Source organism: Anopheles marshallii, chromosome 3 (assembly GCF_943734725.1).
Source record: "Anopheles marshallii chromosome 3, idAnoMarsDA_429_01, whole genome shotgun sequence".
Lineage (NCBI taxonomy): Eukaryota > Metazoa > Arthropoda > Insecta > Diptera > Culicidae > Anopheles > Anopheles marshallii.
This window is the reverse complement of record NC_071327.1, coordinates 10,384,463-10,403,918: the sequence shown is the minus strand read 5'-3', so window position 1 is coordinate 10,403,918 and position 19,456 is coordinate 10,384,463. Positions and strand designations below refer to the sequence as shown.

Sequence of the window (19,456 nt, the reverse complement as noted above, 5' to 3'; positions counted from 1 at the left end):
ACCGCACTTCAACTCGGGTGCGGTTGTTCTAGTTGAGGTGTGGATAGCAACCAAGATAAAGAGAGAAAATGTGAGTCAACAATGATCTCGACCTGTTTGAATAGCAGTTGTAGCGAGCGGAATATGTCTTTGCAGTCTGGCTAGAAGTGCGAAAGGACAACGGACACATACAGTCGCACCAACACAGCCACACCAAACAAACACTACTTGCGCGGGAATTATGATAACTTCTTGCACGATTAACGTCCATCATCGTTATCACGTGGGGGTGTATAATAAAAGCAAAAAATATTACTCCTAAAGCGTCGTTTGCGTATGATGGACGGTTGTGACATTCACATACACAAGCGAGGGGCTTTTCGTAAGTGTGCGCTTTCCCCCATAACTTAAGCGTGGAACACAGCAGTTGAAGAAGTAGCATGGGCACAGTAGACTCCGTGAAACATCCGTTGTACAACACGCGAAACAACATGGAAGGGGATAAAAACGACAACACACCAACCAAAAAAAAAAAAAAAATAACGAGACACCTGTCAGTAAGTTACTCACGACACCCTATCAGAACTTTTCTCTCGCGGGACCGTAGTAAGATCGGTTCGATGGCGCCATCGCCCCGAATCGATCGCTCACAAGACAAGATAGGGGATATGCTTGTGCTTGCGTGTGGAAATATCTTCAGCCTGTAACTGACAGCGCCGGAAAAGTTCCACCAAACTCGAAGTGGTGCCTTTGCCTGATCGCCGGAAGAAGCTTCCATTGGAACCGTTGATGTCGGTGGATAACTTTCCAATCAGTGCCGCGGGGTCCGGCAAAGCGCCGAAGCTCACCGATGCATAAGTAAAAGGGAAAGATTTTAATTGCTACCATCAAAGGGCGAAAATGGTCATCGATCCCTCATGGAAGCTCATGCCGTTCCGTTCGCTTAAGCAGCACATTAGCTGCCGGTGATGGCTGCAACCAAGGGATGCAATTCTCGGTGTAATTAAAATGATAGAAATTCAATCTTCGTCACTATCTGCATTTTCCACTGCTCAACCACCGTTCAACGACGGTTGGATGCCCTGCTGGAGTGTCGGCAAGAAGTCCGGATTTTGTCTCTCCGAATGATTTTAATTGCAAACCACTAACCAACTGACCAGCTGTAGATTACGAACGATTCGCTTCACCCTTACACAGAGACCTGGCACCGTTTATTTGCCCTTTTCGCAAATGGAACAAAAATACCGATGCAGATATATTTGCACTGGAAAAAGGGGGTTCTCCCTCACGGAGCAGTATTATTATTCCAAGCTCGTGCCGTGGCTCCCGGTTCCCGAAAAACCCCGACCACTCCAACAACGCTTTGATGTCACCCGTGCGTGTGTGAGCAGTCGGGCGATGATTATGTAATTTGCAAAACTACATTCTAGTCCATCACTTGATTCCATCTTCCATCGAAATGGTAAAACGATGACGTATCTTAACCAACCCAATCCAACACCCGTTTGCGGAACGGAACCGGAAGCACTGTGGGGTTCATCCGCCCGTTCGGTACGTTCATCCGAACGCGATTCGTTCGCTGTTTTGGTTCATTCATTCGCGTGAACTGCAAAAAACAAAACCCAAACGGTGCTGCCGGAGATGGTGGCCCTTGCGCTGGTGCGACCACGTTCAATCTCGTCCGAAGTGTCGTCTCGGTGTAAAGCACGGGTGTACGCAAGCGAGCGTACGGTAGCGCGGGAGTGTACTTGCACGGCACTGCACGCGATCGGCAACGCCGTGGAAGCGTCGATTTTCTAATCAAAAGCGTACAACCGCGCCAAAGGGATCGCGTGTGGAAAGGGTCGGCGGACGGGCCGCGAGGAAAGGGAGGAAAAGTGAGGTCAAAGGTTTAGGGTGGTGGAAAGTGCATCCCACCATCCGGGTGTGCAAGGGTGTGCGTGCGTGGTACATTGATTGATCGAATAGAATTAAACCGATCCAAATTGTGCGATCGCCCAAACCGGGTGGCTCGAAAGTCTAAAGCGAAACGAACGCGAACGCGGAGAAAGATTGAAGATTGATGGTGAGCAAAATTACCCACTTCCTACGGTGTTTCTGACGGCGGTTTCTCCAAACCCGGTACCGAACGATAATTCAATTTATTTCGACAAGTGTGTGGCCCGGAGGGTTTCTTGGTCTGGGTTCGCATTCGCTTAGCTAGTTTAGTCGGTGGGTGAAGCGAGTGAGTGAGTTAGTTGTGCGTCGTCTGATGCTCGTTCACTAATTAAGCGAGTTCAGTGGTGCATCTTGAACGCGCTGTGAATGTGTCTTAAGTGTCCGTGGGTAGGCTGGGCCAACCATTCTAAAGGCGGTGTGTGCGTGCGTGATTGTGTGCCCGGTTATTGAACCACCACGCGCCATCAGTCGTGCCAAATTGTGCCAACAAATCCATCGATCCGGTGACACAATCGAGGAAGTGGTGCTAAATTTGAGGGGTGTGTGTGTGTGTGTCTCACCTTCCGAGTGGTTGCTGGACGATTCGATAATCGAATATAATCCAATTAACGGGTCCATCCACTTGGACGTACCGTCACTTACCTACTGCGTAGTGGAAGAAACAGTGCGCGGCAACAATCATATGATCCTTCGTTTTTAACACGAGAAAAAAGCCAAGGAAGTGATCCTGTAACGTGCCAGTGTTTTTCGTTTTGTTTTTTTTTGCTCCACCCAACATCTCACCAAAAAAGGGAATATTTTGCCACCCAAAAAAAAATTCTTGTGCCAACCATGCAGTCCGAGTGAGGTGCAGTAAGAGCGAGTTCGTTTGCGCCTGCAGTGAGACACACTGAGTTACACCACCGAACCCAGCGAGTGCGTCCGTTGCGGGAGTGTGAAGCAATAAGCAGCGTCTGGAAGGATTATAACCCCGCAGACACACCAACCCCGGAAGTCCCACCGTGCGATCCCATTTTGCCGTGCGACAATGATTACTCCCCGGATTACCATGACTCGGATGCACTTTGGATTCAATTTCCTACTCCTTATTGCCGGTGAGTGTCAGCATGCAGCGGTGGGTTGAGGGTCGCGCAACCCGCGTAACTACGCCCCGGACGGACCGGGACCATTGTGGAACCCGTGCAGGGCAAAAGTTACAATTGGCCTGTGTTTCAAACACTCTAAAGTCATCGCGTCCCAAACGCTCTTACGCGCGCCTAATTGGATTGGTACGCCCGGAAATATTCCATCCAGTATGTGTGTGTGTGTGTGTGTTTCTGTGTGCCAGTGGTGGTCTACGGTGCCCTTTGAAGGGGATGGGGAATTACGGTTTAAAAAAAGAACAAACTACAGACGGATAAGCAGATGTTGTTTTTGTGTATGTTTTTGTTTTTAAACTAAACTCCGACGAAACACGCAAATTGTTCAAGGTCATTATGGTGTTGTGGTGCTACACCGCTGTTTGGTCTCTAATCGTATTGTCGCGACTGGATCGCGAGTTGGACAGGAAGATGAATGGAGTTACTTGTTCTTCTGGGGAGGTTTCTCCTCACAGCACCTCCGAGACATTGGAGTTCTTCGCGTCCTTTGTTTCGAACTTATTCCCCCCTTCACCCCCTTTTCAGGTTCCTCCCCCTATATTCTAACGCGGACAACTGTCACGAAATTGTCACGCTACACGCACGACACACATCCAGTGGAGTGTGTTTGCGCGGTCATGGCCATTCCCCATTCCTCCCACCGATTGTGTCTCCCGGTTCTTTGTTTGCTGCAGTGAGTGAAACAGACACCATCGCGATTTGGTGATTACGTCCGCCCCATTCCCACCCCCTCCCCCCCTCCACCCCGGCAACATATGCAAATGGAATTTATGTGCTATTCTTGGTGCAGTATGGTGCATGGATTGTTGGGACATTCTAGCAACACCCCGGGCACCCGATGCGACAGCTGACAAAGGCAGAGACGCACCCTTTTTGTTGTGACAAACCCAGCATGGCGAACGCGAACGGAAACGGTTCGCTTTATGATCCATCGGTGACACCCTTTCGTACTTTTGGGACGCAATAATTTCCTTCTGCGTATGCGAATTATCACTTCAGCTTGTGGTTTTTCTTTTCATTGATACAAAAGAAGGTGCAGCTGTTGGTGGTTTCACACAAACAAGGAACCTTACTGTCCGTGTGCTGTGCCGTAAAAGGTTTTTGTACACTTTTTTAATTTTACTTGATGCATCGTGCTCATTTTACTGATTTACTTTCCTATCAAGGAGTTAGGTTAAAATAGGTTTAAAGTTGTTAAAAACTAATGGTATTGCTTCAATTTTATTCGATACCCTGTAATACTTGTCAATGGAAAGTGAATCATTCATTGCTTGCTCAGAACAACGGAATCGGTTGATGAGTAATGCATTTATAATGTGCATTTGAATTGCTAATTTCGAAACATTGTTGACTTTTCCAAGTGCATGAAAAATTCAGTAGAAACTTTTTTACATTTTCCCCGATAAGGCACTGGTGCAATAATTTATTAATTTACTTATTTACATTATCCCATTCCAATGTTTGTCATTATCATTGCAAATTACCATTATTTAAACAATGTTAACTCTTTTAGAAATCTTATCGCCGTGTATTCGTCGTATTGTATTCTCAAAATCCTTCACCACAGCCCTCTAATCAGATCATGCCTTCAATACCACAAACAGCTACAATCAACTTTAACAAGCAAACGTTTTATTGATCGGCTTCTAAGAATTAATGCAGCCAGTTAAACTTATCTCAGAGACCTAAGGTATCAACAGTGTTTTTTTTAAAGCACACAAACGACAGTAAGGGGTTAAGTGTTTGCTTCATACTGCTTATATTTCTAAGAATAAGAACGTTGAAAGCAGCACATTTGCTACGTTTGATGTAGGCGTTTGGCAAAGGGTATAATGTTATTGAATGGTACTTCTACGAACTGATCTTACAAAATCTGCATTCGTCTGTTTGGTGCACATGGAGCCGTTTCCTCTCCGTGGTATTCAAATCTCGTTCGTATAACTGAAACCCCTTAGATTTTTAGCTCTCGTCCCTAGTGAATTATTTAATACATTCGTTCTGTAAATGAAATTGCATAAATTTAGGCGCTCGAGAGGCTCAAGCACTGCCCTCAACGCTAATGTTAACAGCATAAGAAAATGTCGTATTTAAATAACATTGTGGTATTTCCGAACCGTTTTACTGTTAAATATTGTTTTATTTAATAAGATTGTAAAGCATACTTTAGTTTACTTAATACTCTGTTGATTAATATTTCAAGTGCCATTTCTGTGCAAATAGACAGACCGAGCTCGCGTATCAAAGACTGACTAACCAGCTGCGTGGTAAAATTAGTCAATACGATAGTTGGCTGTTCTAACGAATCAATTTCCTTGACATTGACATTTTCATGAGTTCTTCGGGGGATGAGGCTTCCACGTGCTCCGTTAGAAACTCTTCAATATTAATGTTCTCAATCTTAAACTATTGCTGCACGTCAAAAGTTAATTAACTGAAGGTATTGTCCTGAGCAGCTCTTGAACGTTCCATTCCGAATCAAATTATCTTGAACGTTTTGATTTCGGCTATGAGAAGCAAAAAAAAAGTTGCAGGATCTCCAAATTGAGTTGAACGAAAAACTTGCAGGGATACTCGTTAAGAGAGGGTTGACTGTACGCCAAATGGCCACTAAGCGAACCGAATCTTCGTTTAAAACCCTACGCAAGTCTTGCTTTGAAAATACCCACCAAGAACGTTGGTAGCAATGCGATAAGAAATCTACGGAAGCGGAAATTGATTAACAACCTCGAATAATTCACCTATCATTCAACCGATCCTCGCTCGGAAACGATATCCTGTCCCACTTCCCACTGCTTACATGACCCCAAATGAAAAATGTTTTCCCCCCCAGCATCGCTCATGATTGATAACGGCCTGCTTTCTAACGGCCTGTAGAGATGTCTGCACACAGCGCCGAGATTGTGGCGGTGAAACGAGAGCTCGTGCAAAGACATCCTTCATGTGTCATCCTAAATTTGGAGCATGAAAGACACGAACATACATATCCTTAGGTCTTTGCTTACCTTTTACACCTTTCCATTCCTCCATTTCGTTATTTTTCTTTTTTTTTTGTTCTGTGTTATTTTCCAGAGGCCCACCGTGGTAGAAAACGATTTTCGATACTAAGCGATCCTAACGACCGCACTTTGTCGCGCCACACTCAGGGTTTTCACATTGAAATTCTGGTCGCTTTTATCTGTGTGTGGCCCACTTTTATCCCATGATTTACAACCATTAGATTCAACACACACACACGCAGATCCGTCCCCTCTATTGCTCATTCATGTCGGACAACGTTTTGTAAAATGCATGATTCGGGAATGAATTTTTAAAACCCAGAGCCCTTGTTCTACATGCCCTTCGTTGGCGCGTTTGGACATAAATTTTCCCTCGGTTCGCTGTGTGCTTTATGTGCTGGCGGAGAATTATATGTCTGTGACCGACCGGCCATGCATGCGAAACGGTGGGGAGGTTAAAAGCACCCTAAAAGCACCCTGCACGTGTCCGAAAGTGAGTGTTTTGCATGGGTTTTTTTTTGTGTGCAAAACTCCTTTCCATCCATAGCTCCTGCTATCGGTACTTTTCTTAAATCCGGAAATTAATGTGTGCACGATGATCGTTGCAGTTAAACGATTCTGCACTCCGCTTTTAATATGTGCCATCGAAGAAGAAAAGCTCACTGTCGACCGGTACAACAAGCAAGGATCTTGCTAACCCCCCTTGTCCCAGTGAACCCAGACCTGGCGAATGTATCCATTAGAGAAACATTTATCTTGCTGCTATCAATCCCAATTACCCTTTCAGCCAGAAGCTCAAACTGTACTTCGAACTTGTGCTGGCATGCTTGGGCTTTGGGATTTTTTTTTTCTTCCACACTCATGCTCGCTTGCCTTGCTGGTATGACCTACCTCAATATTCGCCACACCGACAGGCCACTTCTCGGTCGGGCTGGACTAAAACTAAACGATTATTTATTCATCACCAGTCCAGTGCAGGATTTTGGGCCAAAAACTTCCGGCTTACGATACCGTGGGACACGGGAGGTAAAATGACCAACCCTACCCCACTCCTTCCCTTTCCCTTCCCAACCACTACCAATGCTAACAGCGATAAAACTTTCCACCGCCCTCCAGGGTTTATAAGCCACCCTCTTCGCCTTTTATAAAAGCCACACTGTAAACACGACAGCACAATTCCCCAAATTTGGTCACATTTATTCGGGTTTGGTTTTGCATGAACAACAGGGAAAAAAGGCGAACATTGACCACTGTCGTCCGTGTTGCCATATCCTCTCTTTAGCCCCACAGCACTCTCCAGCGCCCGAGAGTTTAGATCAAAAGAATTGGGTTTTGTTGTGTAAATACATCACTTTTTCCCGGTCCGGAAACAAAACACAAGACAAAAAAAAGCCAACTGCTGCCGGGGCGGGACAGTTAAATATTTAAAACCATCCCGTTCGGAAACGGAGCGAATCGGAATTAATCAAAAAACTTTCTTCCTCACTGCTCCGCCATCGTTTGCTTGTGTTGAGCGTTTCGTCGATAAAGCTTTGCTGTCCGCTGCAGCTCTAGAAAGCTAGAAAGAAAGCAAAACAGATGGAAAATAAAGAATTGTTTCTGGGTTTTACGTAAAACAAAAAAAAACGATTCGTACGTGGGCAGTGCAAACTGACCACAATGGCGGGCGAAGTGTTGGTGGAAAAACTTTCCCATTTTGCGCAAAACATCAAACCACCAGCGGGAAAGTGCAGCGACGTAGTATCGCGTCATCCCACCGGTGATAAATAGTGTACGGAGGAGCTTTTTTATTTCCATACCTTCCATTAAGCTGCCAAAAACATCGCCAAAAGAAACTTCGATTTTCCTTCTTTCTCTCGGTCAAGCACAAATGAGGCAAAGGAAAACAGCTGATCAAATTTCCTATCCAGCTCCCATGTCGCCGATGGGCTTTTGCGCAATATTTGTGCTGTTACTGATCGGTTCGGTTGAACAACTCGTGCTCATTTCATACACTTGATATTGCGAAGGATTTTTTTTTCCATGGTACAAGTGGAACAATCTTTCTCTCTATCACACTAGTTGGCCCCAAAAAGAATATTTCCCCTTGAAGCTTACCTAAGGGAAAATTCCCATAAAAAAATACCCTTAAATAAATCTAAGAGGAAAAAAAGTTCTTCCTTTCCCTCGGTGCCAAAGTTCTGTAATATGTGCTTGTGAAAGATTATGAGAAAGTTTGCAATTTTTGTTCTACCTTTTTTATTCCCCCTGCTTTGCATCCTCCAAAATAGCCGTCTAAAGGGACGCCACTCCATCGTACGGTTTGTTGGCAGGTCTTATGTTTTCATTCCATCCCTAATGGATGGTGGGGAAAGTTTACGTGCATTCCATCTTCAACTTCGGTCCAATTACATCGCTGAATAAAGGTAGTTTGGTGGAATTTATTAAAATTTTCCAACTATTCAACCAGCACCAGTGCCCAGGCCTACCTCAACTTAACGCCCGACTTTGGTTTGGTTTGCGTTTCTGCTGGAGGTTCTCGCACCGACTCACACACGAAGAAAACTTCCCTGAAGGACCCGTTTGACAGCCACAAAAAACGGCGCACTGCTAAGCGCCGTAAGGTATGCAAAGCCATAACAAAACAACCTTGCACACTGTTCCGCCTGTTCACCGGTGCGGTGAAAGGAAGATGTTTTTGATGATCCAAACTGTGTGCAGCTGGGGTAGCCATTGCAATGCATCTGAAGAGCTATCGTCTCAGTTTGCACATTATCAACAACGAGCGATAGAGCGATTCATCCCACACGTCAATCTCAGTTTAATGTTTCAGCGTTCCTGTCGGCGAAGCTAGGGAAGTGTAAAGATCGTACGGTATATTACTATCCGCCTGCCAACAGAATGCGTCAAAGTTTCCATTTTCCCTCGAGTGAGGTTCATTGAATGGAATGATTATTATTGTGACAATGTGCAGTCAGCCGTATGACGCATCGATGAGGAGTGAGGTTTTGGTGCGCCGAGTATCCTAGGCACAATACGGAACACAAACACGATTACTGTGATAATTACCCTTGGGGAGTGTGGGCCGGAATGTAGGACTTGTATAATGTCGATGTATTGCGGATCTTCTCACTTCATTTCACAGTGCACTTAAGCAAAGCTCTGAATGCTGACAATCTTCTTTCGTTATTTCTGGTCATATCCTGTAGGGCACATGCATGCGCTCGTCTCCGTAAGGTGGTACGAGCCTTGACGAGGGTTCTTGCTACCGTCCGGGCGACATCAAAAGAACTCCATAGCCCAACACGACGTATGCATGCGCGGCCCCATAGCACACTATCGTCCGCTTCTGGATTGCAGCAGGCCAACTTTGATTACATCCATCGCTAATCAAAGCAAGCTGTCACTTGTGTCGACTACTCCGGCAACCGCAAAGCACACACGTACGCTTTTGCGCAAGGACGAAGGCATCGCGTATGCAAACTATTTCGAACAAATCCGAAAATTGAATCTCGTCCCCACCCCCGCCCCGTCACGGAACGGCATCCACATACCTCCTTTACCTTTACCGCAGGGCTTTACCACAGCGAGTTTAGTTCGCTAGCATGCCACATCGTCAGCAACTCCCGGAAACAAGCGGTGATAACAAGTCAATCTTCATTCCGTGGTGCTGCGTAATGCGTTCCTTACCTAACCTTTCGGTTCATGTTGCAAGTAATCGCCTTCTGTTCGCGACTACCGAGCACGACATTCCGGCAAAAGGGGAACTGTTTCAACTGTCGAATTACGACCGTAAGGAGTGAATAAGCAGTTTCTGACACACCGCACGGTTACACTATTGCTGTGCAGCGGGTCTTCATCTTGGTGCAATCAGCTAGCACGGACAAATCCACCACCACAACCACATATCACTTTCATTGCTACCTTCTTCAAGGCTGCGTTCTATTCATCGTTTCACCACCGAGTACACCCTCGCCTTGTTCGGGCGTAGATCTACTTTTCATGATCACACACATTTATCAAAAAACTGACAACGAGTGGGTGATAAATCGGAACGAAACTTATGCGGGTATACTCCACCCACCCCACACCACGACTATACGGGTTGTGAGTGTTCTAACAGCTTCATTTTTCCGCCTCGTCAGCTTAACCTAACCTCACCGCACAGTCTTTAACCGCACCCAGAAAACCCTTGATTGATTGCGACCATCATGAGAGAGCTTTTGCGGAACCTTTCAGAGTTGAGGGGGGGGGGGGGGGGGGGGGGGGGGGGGTGGGTGAGAGCAATCGTAACGCTTTTTCTACCTTTCATCTGTAGCAGTTCTTCAGTTTCATTTCCGGCGCACGGTGTGCTAGATCGCCAAGACATTTCCCAATGCTACCGAATGTTCCAACACGGGAGAAAACCACATCACTCGGTAGGATAAATTTACAACGAGCACGGGATTATTAATTTCGCAACAACATGACGCTACAAATAGTTGATCACGCCACATTCTCGTTGTGGTTAAGACCACCCAGAAGACACACTTGCTAATTCTATCGAGCAAGCGCTTGGCAGAGGAATGAGCTTATTTTGTACAGCCGATTGCATACTTGTAGGCGGGTTTGTAGTTTTACCGAACAAAACGGCTATACGAAGTAACATCGGCTCGATACGAACTTGTTAAGCGTTTCCTGCTTGCATAAACCAAGGTATATCTCCGTTGTCTGGGTATTTCGCATATGATGCTTCGTAATGGCCTTATTCTTCGGCAAAACCTGCAAGGGCAACCGTTACGTTGATGTATGCAGTTGCACTGTTTGGTAACAACTTCCTACACCGCCTACGATTCCTCTACCACTCCAACACATCCCACGCCAAACACAAGCGTCGTTGGATCGTTCGACCGAACAGCAAATAAATCCCATGCTTCTTAAGGAATCGAAAAGTCGTCCGTCCTCCGTGCGCATCGTGCACTCAGCTACCCGCTCGGTGTGTTTCACCTTCGCTTCGGTCAGTGTGGTTGAATGTAATTTATAGATCGTTTGTTCCCTATCATGTTCGGTGAGGATGTTTGCCCGATGGTGGTCGGATACACGTACGCTTACAGATAGAAGGTTTCGCCTGTACGCCACACTCCATTATACCATATTATGCCCTATTTTCGCCACCGTACCCATTTTGGAAGCCGTTAAACAATTATTTACCATTCGTTGTTTTGCCATTATCCGTAAATTCCCATCCCACACGAGATTGGTTCAAGTGGGCGAAAAGAGTATTGCCTGGAATGAGTGCGGAATGATTTTAAATTAAATCAATCCGAGACTGCACAAAAGCTTTTGTGTGCACGTTAGATAAGCTTCTCCGGAGCACGCCAGTACGCTCAAACATTTCAATTCAACAATCATAACTGGATGGAAAATAGAAATGAGGCTTTGCAAAGTAAGCTTCCCACTGATCCCTCAACATGACAGCACCACAAGCATAACGCTATTGTTTACTATTGATCCCTATTTCATTGTGGTTGGCCGAGCACTGCACAACCACTGCAAATTAAAACTGATTCGATTTTCCATCACATTTGCATTCAATGCACCGCAAAGTTTAGTTAAATAAATATATATTAATACGTCTCTTGTATTAGACCTCCCACCTCTTTCATTCAAGCGCCTGAATCGCTGCAATCACTGCTAACACTACAACCATAATGCCCCAACAAAGCTATACGATTATTTAATGTGACGTAGGTTTCGTATCAACGGATCGTATCATCACACGGCTTTCCATTTTCACTACGGCCAATCATATTTACACAGTATCCATTTCGCACATTCGTGGTCACCACCGAACCACCGCCCCAAATCTCAATCGTACTGCTGATTGTTGATTATTATCGGATGATTATTTGTGCTTCGTGCGATGAGTGCTTTCAGATAACGGCCGCAGCGGGTTTTGTGTGTGTACCGTGCCATTAAACGTTGTGGAGCATCATATTATTTGTCATACTAAATTTTCCTGTAGAGATTATTTTATCACAAGACCGAGATATGCTTTAAAATCAAATAGTAAACTGTAACGTTTTGTATAATGAATATAACTTTAAAAATTCATTATCATTATTTCCGTTTAGTTATGCGAATTGCATACATCTAGGCAAACATTATTTTCCGATTTGAATAGAATTACAAACACTTCTAATGCTAATGCTTATTATTTAAGATACAAACAAGAATTTTCAAAAAAGGACAATAAATTTATGGCAAATTCATGAAACTGTCATGTTATTTAGATTCGTACTGCAGACACTTTTGACGATACATTTCATAGTGTGAAACTTCGTGTACAAAGTTCACTAATCACACGTTTGCTATGCGAAAAGTACAACTATGTACAACAAATTTCTCACCTTCTCAATTACCATTAAATTTCATGAATGTCCGCGATTTTGTTTTTGCGATTTGTTTGTACACAGTTATTAATAAACCATACAGTGTGTAAGTAATTTGTTGTACAATTCAGATTAATTGCCAGTTTTGCAAAGCGGATTGCATACTGAAAGGCAAACATTATGTGCTCGATTTAGAAAATACTAGTATTATCACCTTATTTGTCACTTTTAATCAAACCCGTCACATGGGTTATGCGTCATTAACTCGTGTCCCACTGAGAGAACCCAAAGCAACGTGCTAACCCCAAAGGTCATTCGGCTGAAAAGGGGGAATTTATAAAGAATTGAAGCGAAAGCATGAAAATGTCATTCCATAGAACGGTACAGCCCACACAATACTCCCCGGCGGGCAAATTAATCTTTTCGCCTTCCTCGCTCTGGCACGTTAAACCTTCCCCCATAACCGTAATTGACACAATTAATCTGACGAACGAGATGAAACGAAGATGATTCATGGGCACCAGGGGACGAGGCGTTTCTCGGTACGGTTAAAAGAGCATCTGTTTGAATCACCTTATCCGATGCGATGACTCAAAATGTATGGTTCCGTTTTTTGCTTGTTTTAATAAATGTAAACAACTCGTGTTTCTCTTTCACAATAAATCCATTTTATCCACGTCACGCTAACACTCCGTACCAATTTTTCATTCTCCCTCACCAGCATCCTCCATTAATGGGAATCAACAAATCTCGAAGCGGACGGACCCGGCAGCGGATGCGCTGAAGCTCACGCCCGAGGAAGAGACGGCCCACTTCGTCAACCAGTCGCGCATGGTCACCTGCAGCCACACGAACGCGGAAGTGAAGCTAAAGTGGCGAAATCCGAAAAATGTCGTCATTAGCGAAACCAAGGGCCGGGTACACATCGAGGACAAGGGCGATTCGCTGTCGCTGATATTCGAAGCGATTGCCCGGTCCGACCAGGGCAACTGGACGTGCGAGGTGGACGTCGAGGGAACGGGCACCGCTACCGAGGGACGGGTAACCGTGCCGGCGCTGCGCAAGTCCTTTAAAATGATCGTTTACGGTAAGGGATAAGAAAAATGGCCCGACAAAAGGATAACAGCGATGTAACGATGTGTTGTCGCTTGTTGCACTTCACCTTCACAGAACCTATTTCCTTCCGGGATACCAGCACCGTGCAAACGGCCGTAGAAGATAAGGATGCAACCATCCGCTGCGAGGTAAAAGGACATCCGGAACCGTCCGTATCCTGGTACTTTAACGGGCAACCCCTGTTCTGTAAGTTCACTGCTACTTATCACTCTTCATCGCCATCGCGCACCTCTCATCACTCACCCACCTCATCAAACCATCTACTGCTCCGGAACGAAACGACGGCCATGAAACGTAACCACTGTTTCCAAAACGGAACCGTTCCCATCGACTGCTGGTCCTATTTTTTTCCACTCCGAAAGCTTTCCAAAGCTTCTCACCTGATCGCCTGCAGTGGTGCAGAATGAAGTGCAGCGTGGTAGAATTTATGTCCCCTCATTGCTACCGTTCATGATGGCCATCCTTTACAGCCCTGTCTGCCCTGTCATTGGCACCCTTTGCGGTACGCTGCCACAATGGAAAGATGCGAAAATGGCGGTGCACAACGAGAGAATGCAATGATTATGGCGAAGAAGCATGCATTGTTTCGTTTCGGATGGCACAATATGAACGATGTCTTTGCCATATTGTACCCAGGGTTTCGAGCGCTCACCGTTGATGGAGCGGGGGGTAACACTTTTAAAAGCTTTTCACCCAAGCGATGGCGATGATGGTCATGATGGCGTGTGTTGATTCTTCCGTACGCTTGTGTATGTATTTTTTACTGCACACTGGCGCCGTTCGTGTCGGTTGTACATGAACATGGCAGCATCGACATGGAACAGATTTCTTAATAGCAAATGATTCATAAAAGGTTTTATCCCATCGTTCTACCCATGGCAATTGAAGTTGAATGCTGTGTAAAACGGAGTGCACCGGCAACAACAGACAAAACAATGCATGTGCGTGGTACGAAACAATGCGAACCAATTCCCTACCATTGATGGACGCTATTTTTCTTTAGTTTTTGTAGGGTTTTACATTTTTCATTTCAGCTTTTTGCGTGGTGAAGTGATTTTCTGGATGGATTTTCTGCCATGGGAAAGTAACTCATGTCAACGAAAGATTCAATTTCAATAATGTGCCCCCTGAAAGTATGCAACCGAGAATCGTTTTACAATCGATAGCGCATATGTACGCCTAAAAGTATGCAACTATCACACTAAATTGCTTGCACACACTTCTGCGAAATTGTTTACTTAACGATAACACCGCAGCAAGTGGTAGTACGTATGAAATTAAACGAATAAAATCATTTTAAGAAACTTTTAGTACTTCTACCTACAAGAAATGGATACGCACCCCTGTACAATGCATGCAAACTGCTGCTAAAGAACTTAAATGAATTCTTCAAACTTTCTAGCACCTTAACTTGAAACCCGAAGCAATAGCTGCTTGTTTAGATATTCTCGCCCGATAGTGATGCGAACGGTGAAACAACAGTTGGATAACTTCTTGTGCAAGCAAGTAACCTTCCCGGTATGTGCTTAAGCACAAACCCTTTCCATTCCCTTAAAAAACCGACCTCAGCTACCTTGCGGGATAGCAGCGCGGGATATAAACCGCACTGTTTCCTTTGCCCACATCTCAGCCGAAAGCTAAACAACTTTTTACTGCCAACAACTTACCCGACAACTATCCCGGCAATGGCTCACTCCAAGCCCGCGGTTTTGCACCGATGAATCGCGATCCACCCGAAAGGCCGACGGTTCCCGAGTAGGAAACGATAAACCACATAAATCGCATCATGAGTCAACCGGACCGGGATCGTTCCCTTCCAGCGTTGTAAGCGTCAGAAGTTGTGCCTCAAATTAATTGTTACAGCAACAATGAACCTCGCTCTGACTTCGTCCAACCAGCCCAGACCACCGTTCACTGCTCTGTTCTCCAACGGAAGGGCGATAAATAAAACATACAAACAAAATACTCCAACGGATAAGGACGAACGGGAGCTTCCGAAGAAACGCCGCGGGGGCACTCCTCCGCCGGAAGGAACTAGAACTAGAACCACAACCACCGGAAGAAAAACTTCCACGCTTCAATGGTTTCTGTACTACGGCAGTACCCGCGGGCTTTTCCACATTTAATATAGGGTGCAAAGAAACAAAAAGTCATCCACCGTGCTCTGTCGACAACCGCCCCGCGGGGAAACTTGTTTAACTTCCTCACGAGATCTTTTACCCAAACTCAACCACTTTGGCTGCTGTTTTGCGTTGGATATATGCGTATTGTTATTGTTACAGTAGCGTTCAAGAGCGCGAGCAAGAGAATTCGAAAAACTCATTAGTCTAGATGACGTTGGCATTGGAAGGTGAGAAACGAAAATGGTTATGCTAGTTTTGTGCGTCATGGCCATGTTTAACTAAAGTGTAAACATTCTACCGAGGCTGTGCTTTTCCACACAAGCACCAGGCGCCTCCATTCGGTGAATCGATCACGGCGTTCAGGCGACACGTTAACTGGAGTGTGGCCAAAAAAAGCTATTCTCCATGCCTTATCAAGCCCATTTTACTATGTAGATTGCATGGTAACGGGATGTTTTTCCGCTGTGGAAAAATATTTTTCTCGCCCAAAAGTATGCAATTCACATGACATAATTTACCTTTTTGGGAAGCATTTTATTACTGCTTGTTTGTCGCCTACTTTGGTTCAAGTCTTATTGCCCGTGGAAGGGACTGCACAATGCAAATGTGTTCACACCTTCGTCGCCATGACAATACTATCGATCGTTATCGAACCGGCACTCAGCTCACCTTCACGCTCATTTGCATATAATTTGAATGCTAACAACAATTTGATTGTTCCATCGGATCCGTTACGGGAACCCAAAACCGGTCCCGCCCCGTTGAGATCTTTATTTAAATTTCGCTCACTTTGCACCCTTGTTAACAACCACTCCTGCTTGACGCAGTCTCCAACAACGGGCGCTACAGCAAGCTGGCGGACGGGATGTCCATCAAAAAGGTCGTCCAGAACGATAGTGGCGAGTACACGTGCAAAGCGTTCCAGATCTCGGCCACCGGAAGCAGCTTCGAGGAGAAGACGATTCGACTGAACATCAAACGTACGTCTTCCGATCGCAAGATTACACCTACGCTGACGTTGGATTCAAACAATTTAACCCTCTTTTTCTTTCTTTCCAACACTAAACCGTAGATAAACCCTACCTGCCGGCATGGAAACCATCCGTGTCGGACGCGTACGGGTACGTTGGTGGGGTGGTTAATATAACGTGTGAAGCAACCGCCGAACCGCCGGCCAACTTCAGCTGGTCGGCAAACAATAAAAAGCTTACCCCGAAAAGCCACATCATCTACAACGGGCGCCATGTGTCGATGCTGCAGGTAATGGGCGGTTGGTGAACGGGTTCCGTAGCGTTCTTGCAGGGAAATTCTTTACATTTTCCATTTTCCCTGCATTTCCAGATCATGATCAAAACCAGCAGCATATTCGGAAAGTACAAGTGCGAGGCCAAAAACGAACTTGGGACGGTGTCGCAGGAGATTCACCTGAAGGAGGGCACCAAACCCGATCCACCGAGTCTGGTGAGTCTTTTCCATCCTGCCATCTTTTGGCCGGATTTTCGCAAAACACATTGCAACGTGACGTTTCCTTTTCCATTCGCCTGTTTCTCGACCCGGGCACTGGCCGCCGTGATGCGGGCTTCAGTTTCAGCTACGTGGTGTCAACTCGGACACGCTCGACATCGACGTAGGTGCAACCAAATCCCATGACATACCGCCCGATCCGACCACCGTCATCGGGTACCGGTTCGAGCTGATGCCCACGGAGGAATACTTAAAGTCCCGCTCGTGGGACGAGGCGAGCCGACGTGACTTCGATGTGGCCGACGGTGCAACGTATCTGCTGGTGCAGCTCATACCCGACACCAAGTACCTCATCCGCGTGGCCGCCCGCAATGCGGCCGGGCTGAGCGATTGGACCGAGGTGAAGGAATTCTCGACACATCCACTGCAACCGCACGGTACCAGCGGGTCGCCGGTTGCCAACGCGAAACCCACCGATGTGTGCTTCAAGTTCGTTTGGTTCTTGGCCGTAGCGCTCCCGGCGGCCCTATCCATCACGCATCACCGATTTGCAGACCTAACCAAGGCCCGATTCTAGGTCACCAAACGTCCTTTACGTCCTTCTGCTTCCCACACTACCAGCACAGCCCGGAGCGAAAAGAAAATAGATAAATCCTAAATAGGTTGCAAAGTGAAGCCCGATACGGCCCGAATGAGTGGTGGACACTCGCGACACTCGCCATCCCAGGCGGGAAATTAAACAAGGTAGGAGAAATTGGCATCTCCCGCTGCTACAGTGGGTAAAGAAAAAAAGGTAAACTTCCGGCAGACGTTTCGCAATGGCGCTAACATGCGAACAAAGTGCTCGAAACACGGCGCACCGATGCGAATGATCGATTGCACGAAATCGAGCACACGGTGACGGTACGTCGAAATGATGAGAAAAGTTTTTAGTGTCACTTTACGGAAATTAGACTCGTTCGGTGTGGTGGTATGTATGTTTTACTTTCTTTTTGCGCGTAAAAAGCACTGATGAAGTGGGAGAGACACACTAGAAGAAACCTTGCAATGCATCATCGAATGGTTGAAATTGCGAATAGAGAAATGCTGTCAACCATCGCAGCATCACGCGGAAATGTTCATTCCATGTAAACACATATACACTTATGCGAGAGAGGGTGCTAAAGAGTGAAACAATCTGTTGCAATGTTCACTAAGAAGATGCAGGACGAAGTGCACAGTGAAAGGCACTTTGGTAAGCAAATACGCCTCAATGTATGCAATTCGTATGGTTAAACGCCTAAAGTCCTGCAATTTGCGAACCACACTATTCTTTTTATCGATTTTTTCCATAGCTTGCTAGGTTTCTGCAGCAAAGCATTCGCCTAGGAAACAGAAAACCGCACCAAACACTGAAAACACACATTCTTAGCGCCAAAGAAACCGATCCCTTAGTAGATTAGATATACTGAGAAGAAATTTCGCGTATGTTTTCGACATCTGAAGAGAGATGAGAGTGATTTCCGCGTGTTTTATGTGTATATTAAACTAGCAATGGTGAACAGAGCGGAAAATGGAGGCATGTGTGTGTGTAGAACGTAAGTTTCTATAGCAACGCTGGAAATGAGCTAGGATAGTTACAGGCTGTTGTGTTTTTGATATCTGTTGTTTATGTAAACGTTCGCATTTTTCAAACTTCAAACAACGTGTTAAAAGGAGCGGGAAAATCGTATAATAAACACACTTTTCTCGTTGCAAAAAAAAACAGGGTCACACATAACCCAACATAAAACTCGCTACATTATTGCATCCGTGAACACATTCGTTCCCACCACCGAATGGGTTCCACACAAAAAGGGAAGCACCAGTAACACACAGAAACTACCAAGCGAAGGCTTAAAGCAATTTCACTCAATTATCGTTGAAAATGTGCTTCGTTTATTAAATTCTTGACCTCCCCTTTTATCATGATCAACCGAATCAACTCATTAGACGACAAAGTGCTGCAGCAGGTTGTGCACTGAGTTGCGGGTTTTTCCGGCCATCGAATAAACGTTGTTCAAATAGCGAGCCTGTACAAGACGAAAAACCTGACACACATAATCCTTCCCTAACAGTGGAGTCCATTGGTGAGGGTTCTGCTGTTACCTGCCAAGGGTAGACATCGGGTACTCTGCGAGCGTAAAATAAGTTTCCTAACAATTGGTTTAGCTTCTTGCTAAATTTCCTTTAACGGCAGGAGGAACAGCGACCGCTAGCGAAACGAACTCCTAATCCTGCGACATCCAATGCCGGCTTGTCGGGTGCCCGCTGCAAGGGTTAGACAACGGAGGAGTTGCAGTGTTCCGGTTCCAGTTCCGCCACTAGAAGAA

General features: G+C 45.7%; 1 protein-coding gene across 1 annotated transcript; it reads left to right on the top strand.

The window, feature by feature from the left end:
* Positions 1-2,944: 2,944 nt before the first annotated feature.
* LOC128713434 (neural cell adhesion molecule 2-like) lies at positions 2,945-17,682 on the top strand. The gene is made up of 7 exons (XM_053808294.1): positions 2,945-3,011; positions 13,124-13,489; positions 13,573-13,704; positions 16,469-16,621; positions 16,714-16,901; positions 16,983-17,102; positions 17,227-17,682. Exons 1-7 carry the CDS (start codon positions 2,945-2,947, stop codon positions 17,680-17,682), a joined length of 1,482 nt encoding a protein of 493 aa, XP_053664269.1.
* Positions 17,683-19,456: the final 1,774 nt, after the last annotated feature.

Bases quoted from the DNA above. Each gene is read 5' to 3' on its own strand.
- LOC128713434 (XM_053808294.1), top strand. From the start codon at position 2,945: ATGATTACTCCCCGGATTACCATGACTCGGATGCACTTTGGATTCAAT. The intron at 16,622-16,713 runs GTACGTCTTCCG...ACTAAACCGTAG, and splicing joins GATTCGACTGAACATCAAAC to ATAAACCCTACCTGCCGGCA. The intron at 17,103-17,226 runs GTGAGTCTTTTC...TGCGGGCTTCAG, and splicing joins AACCCGATCCACCGAGTCTG to TTTCAGCTACGTGGTGTCAA.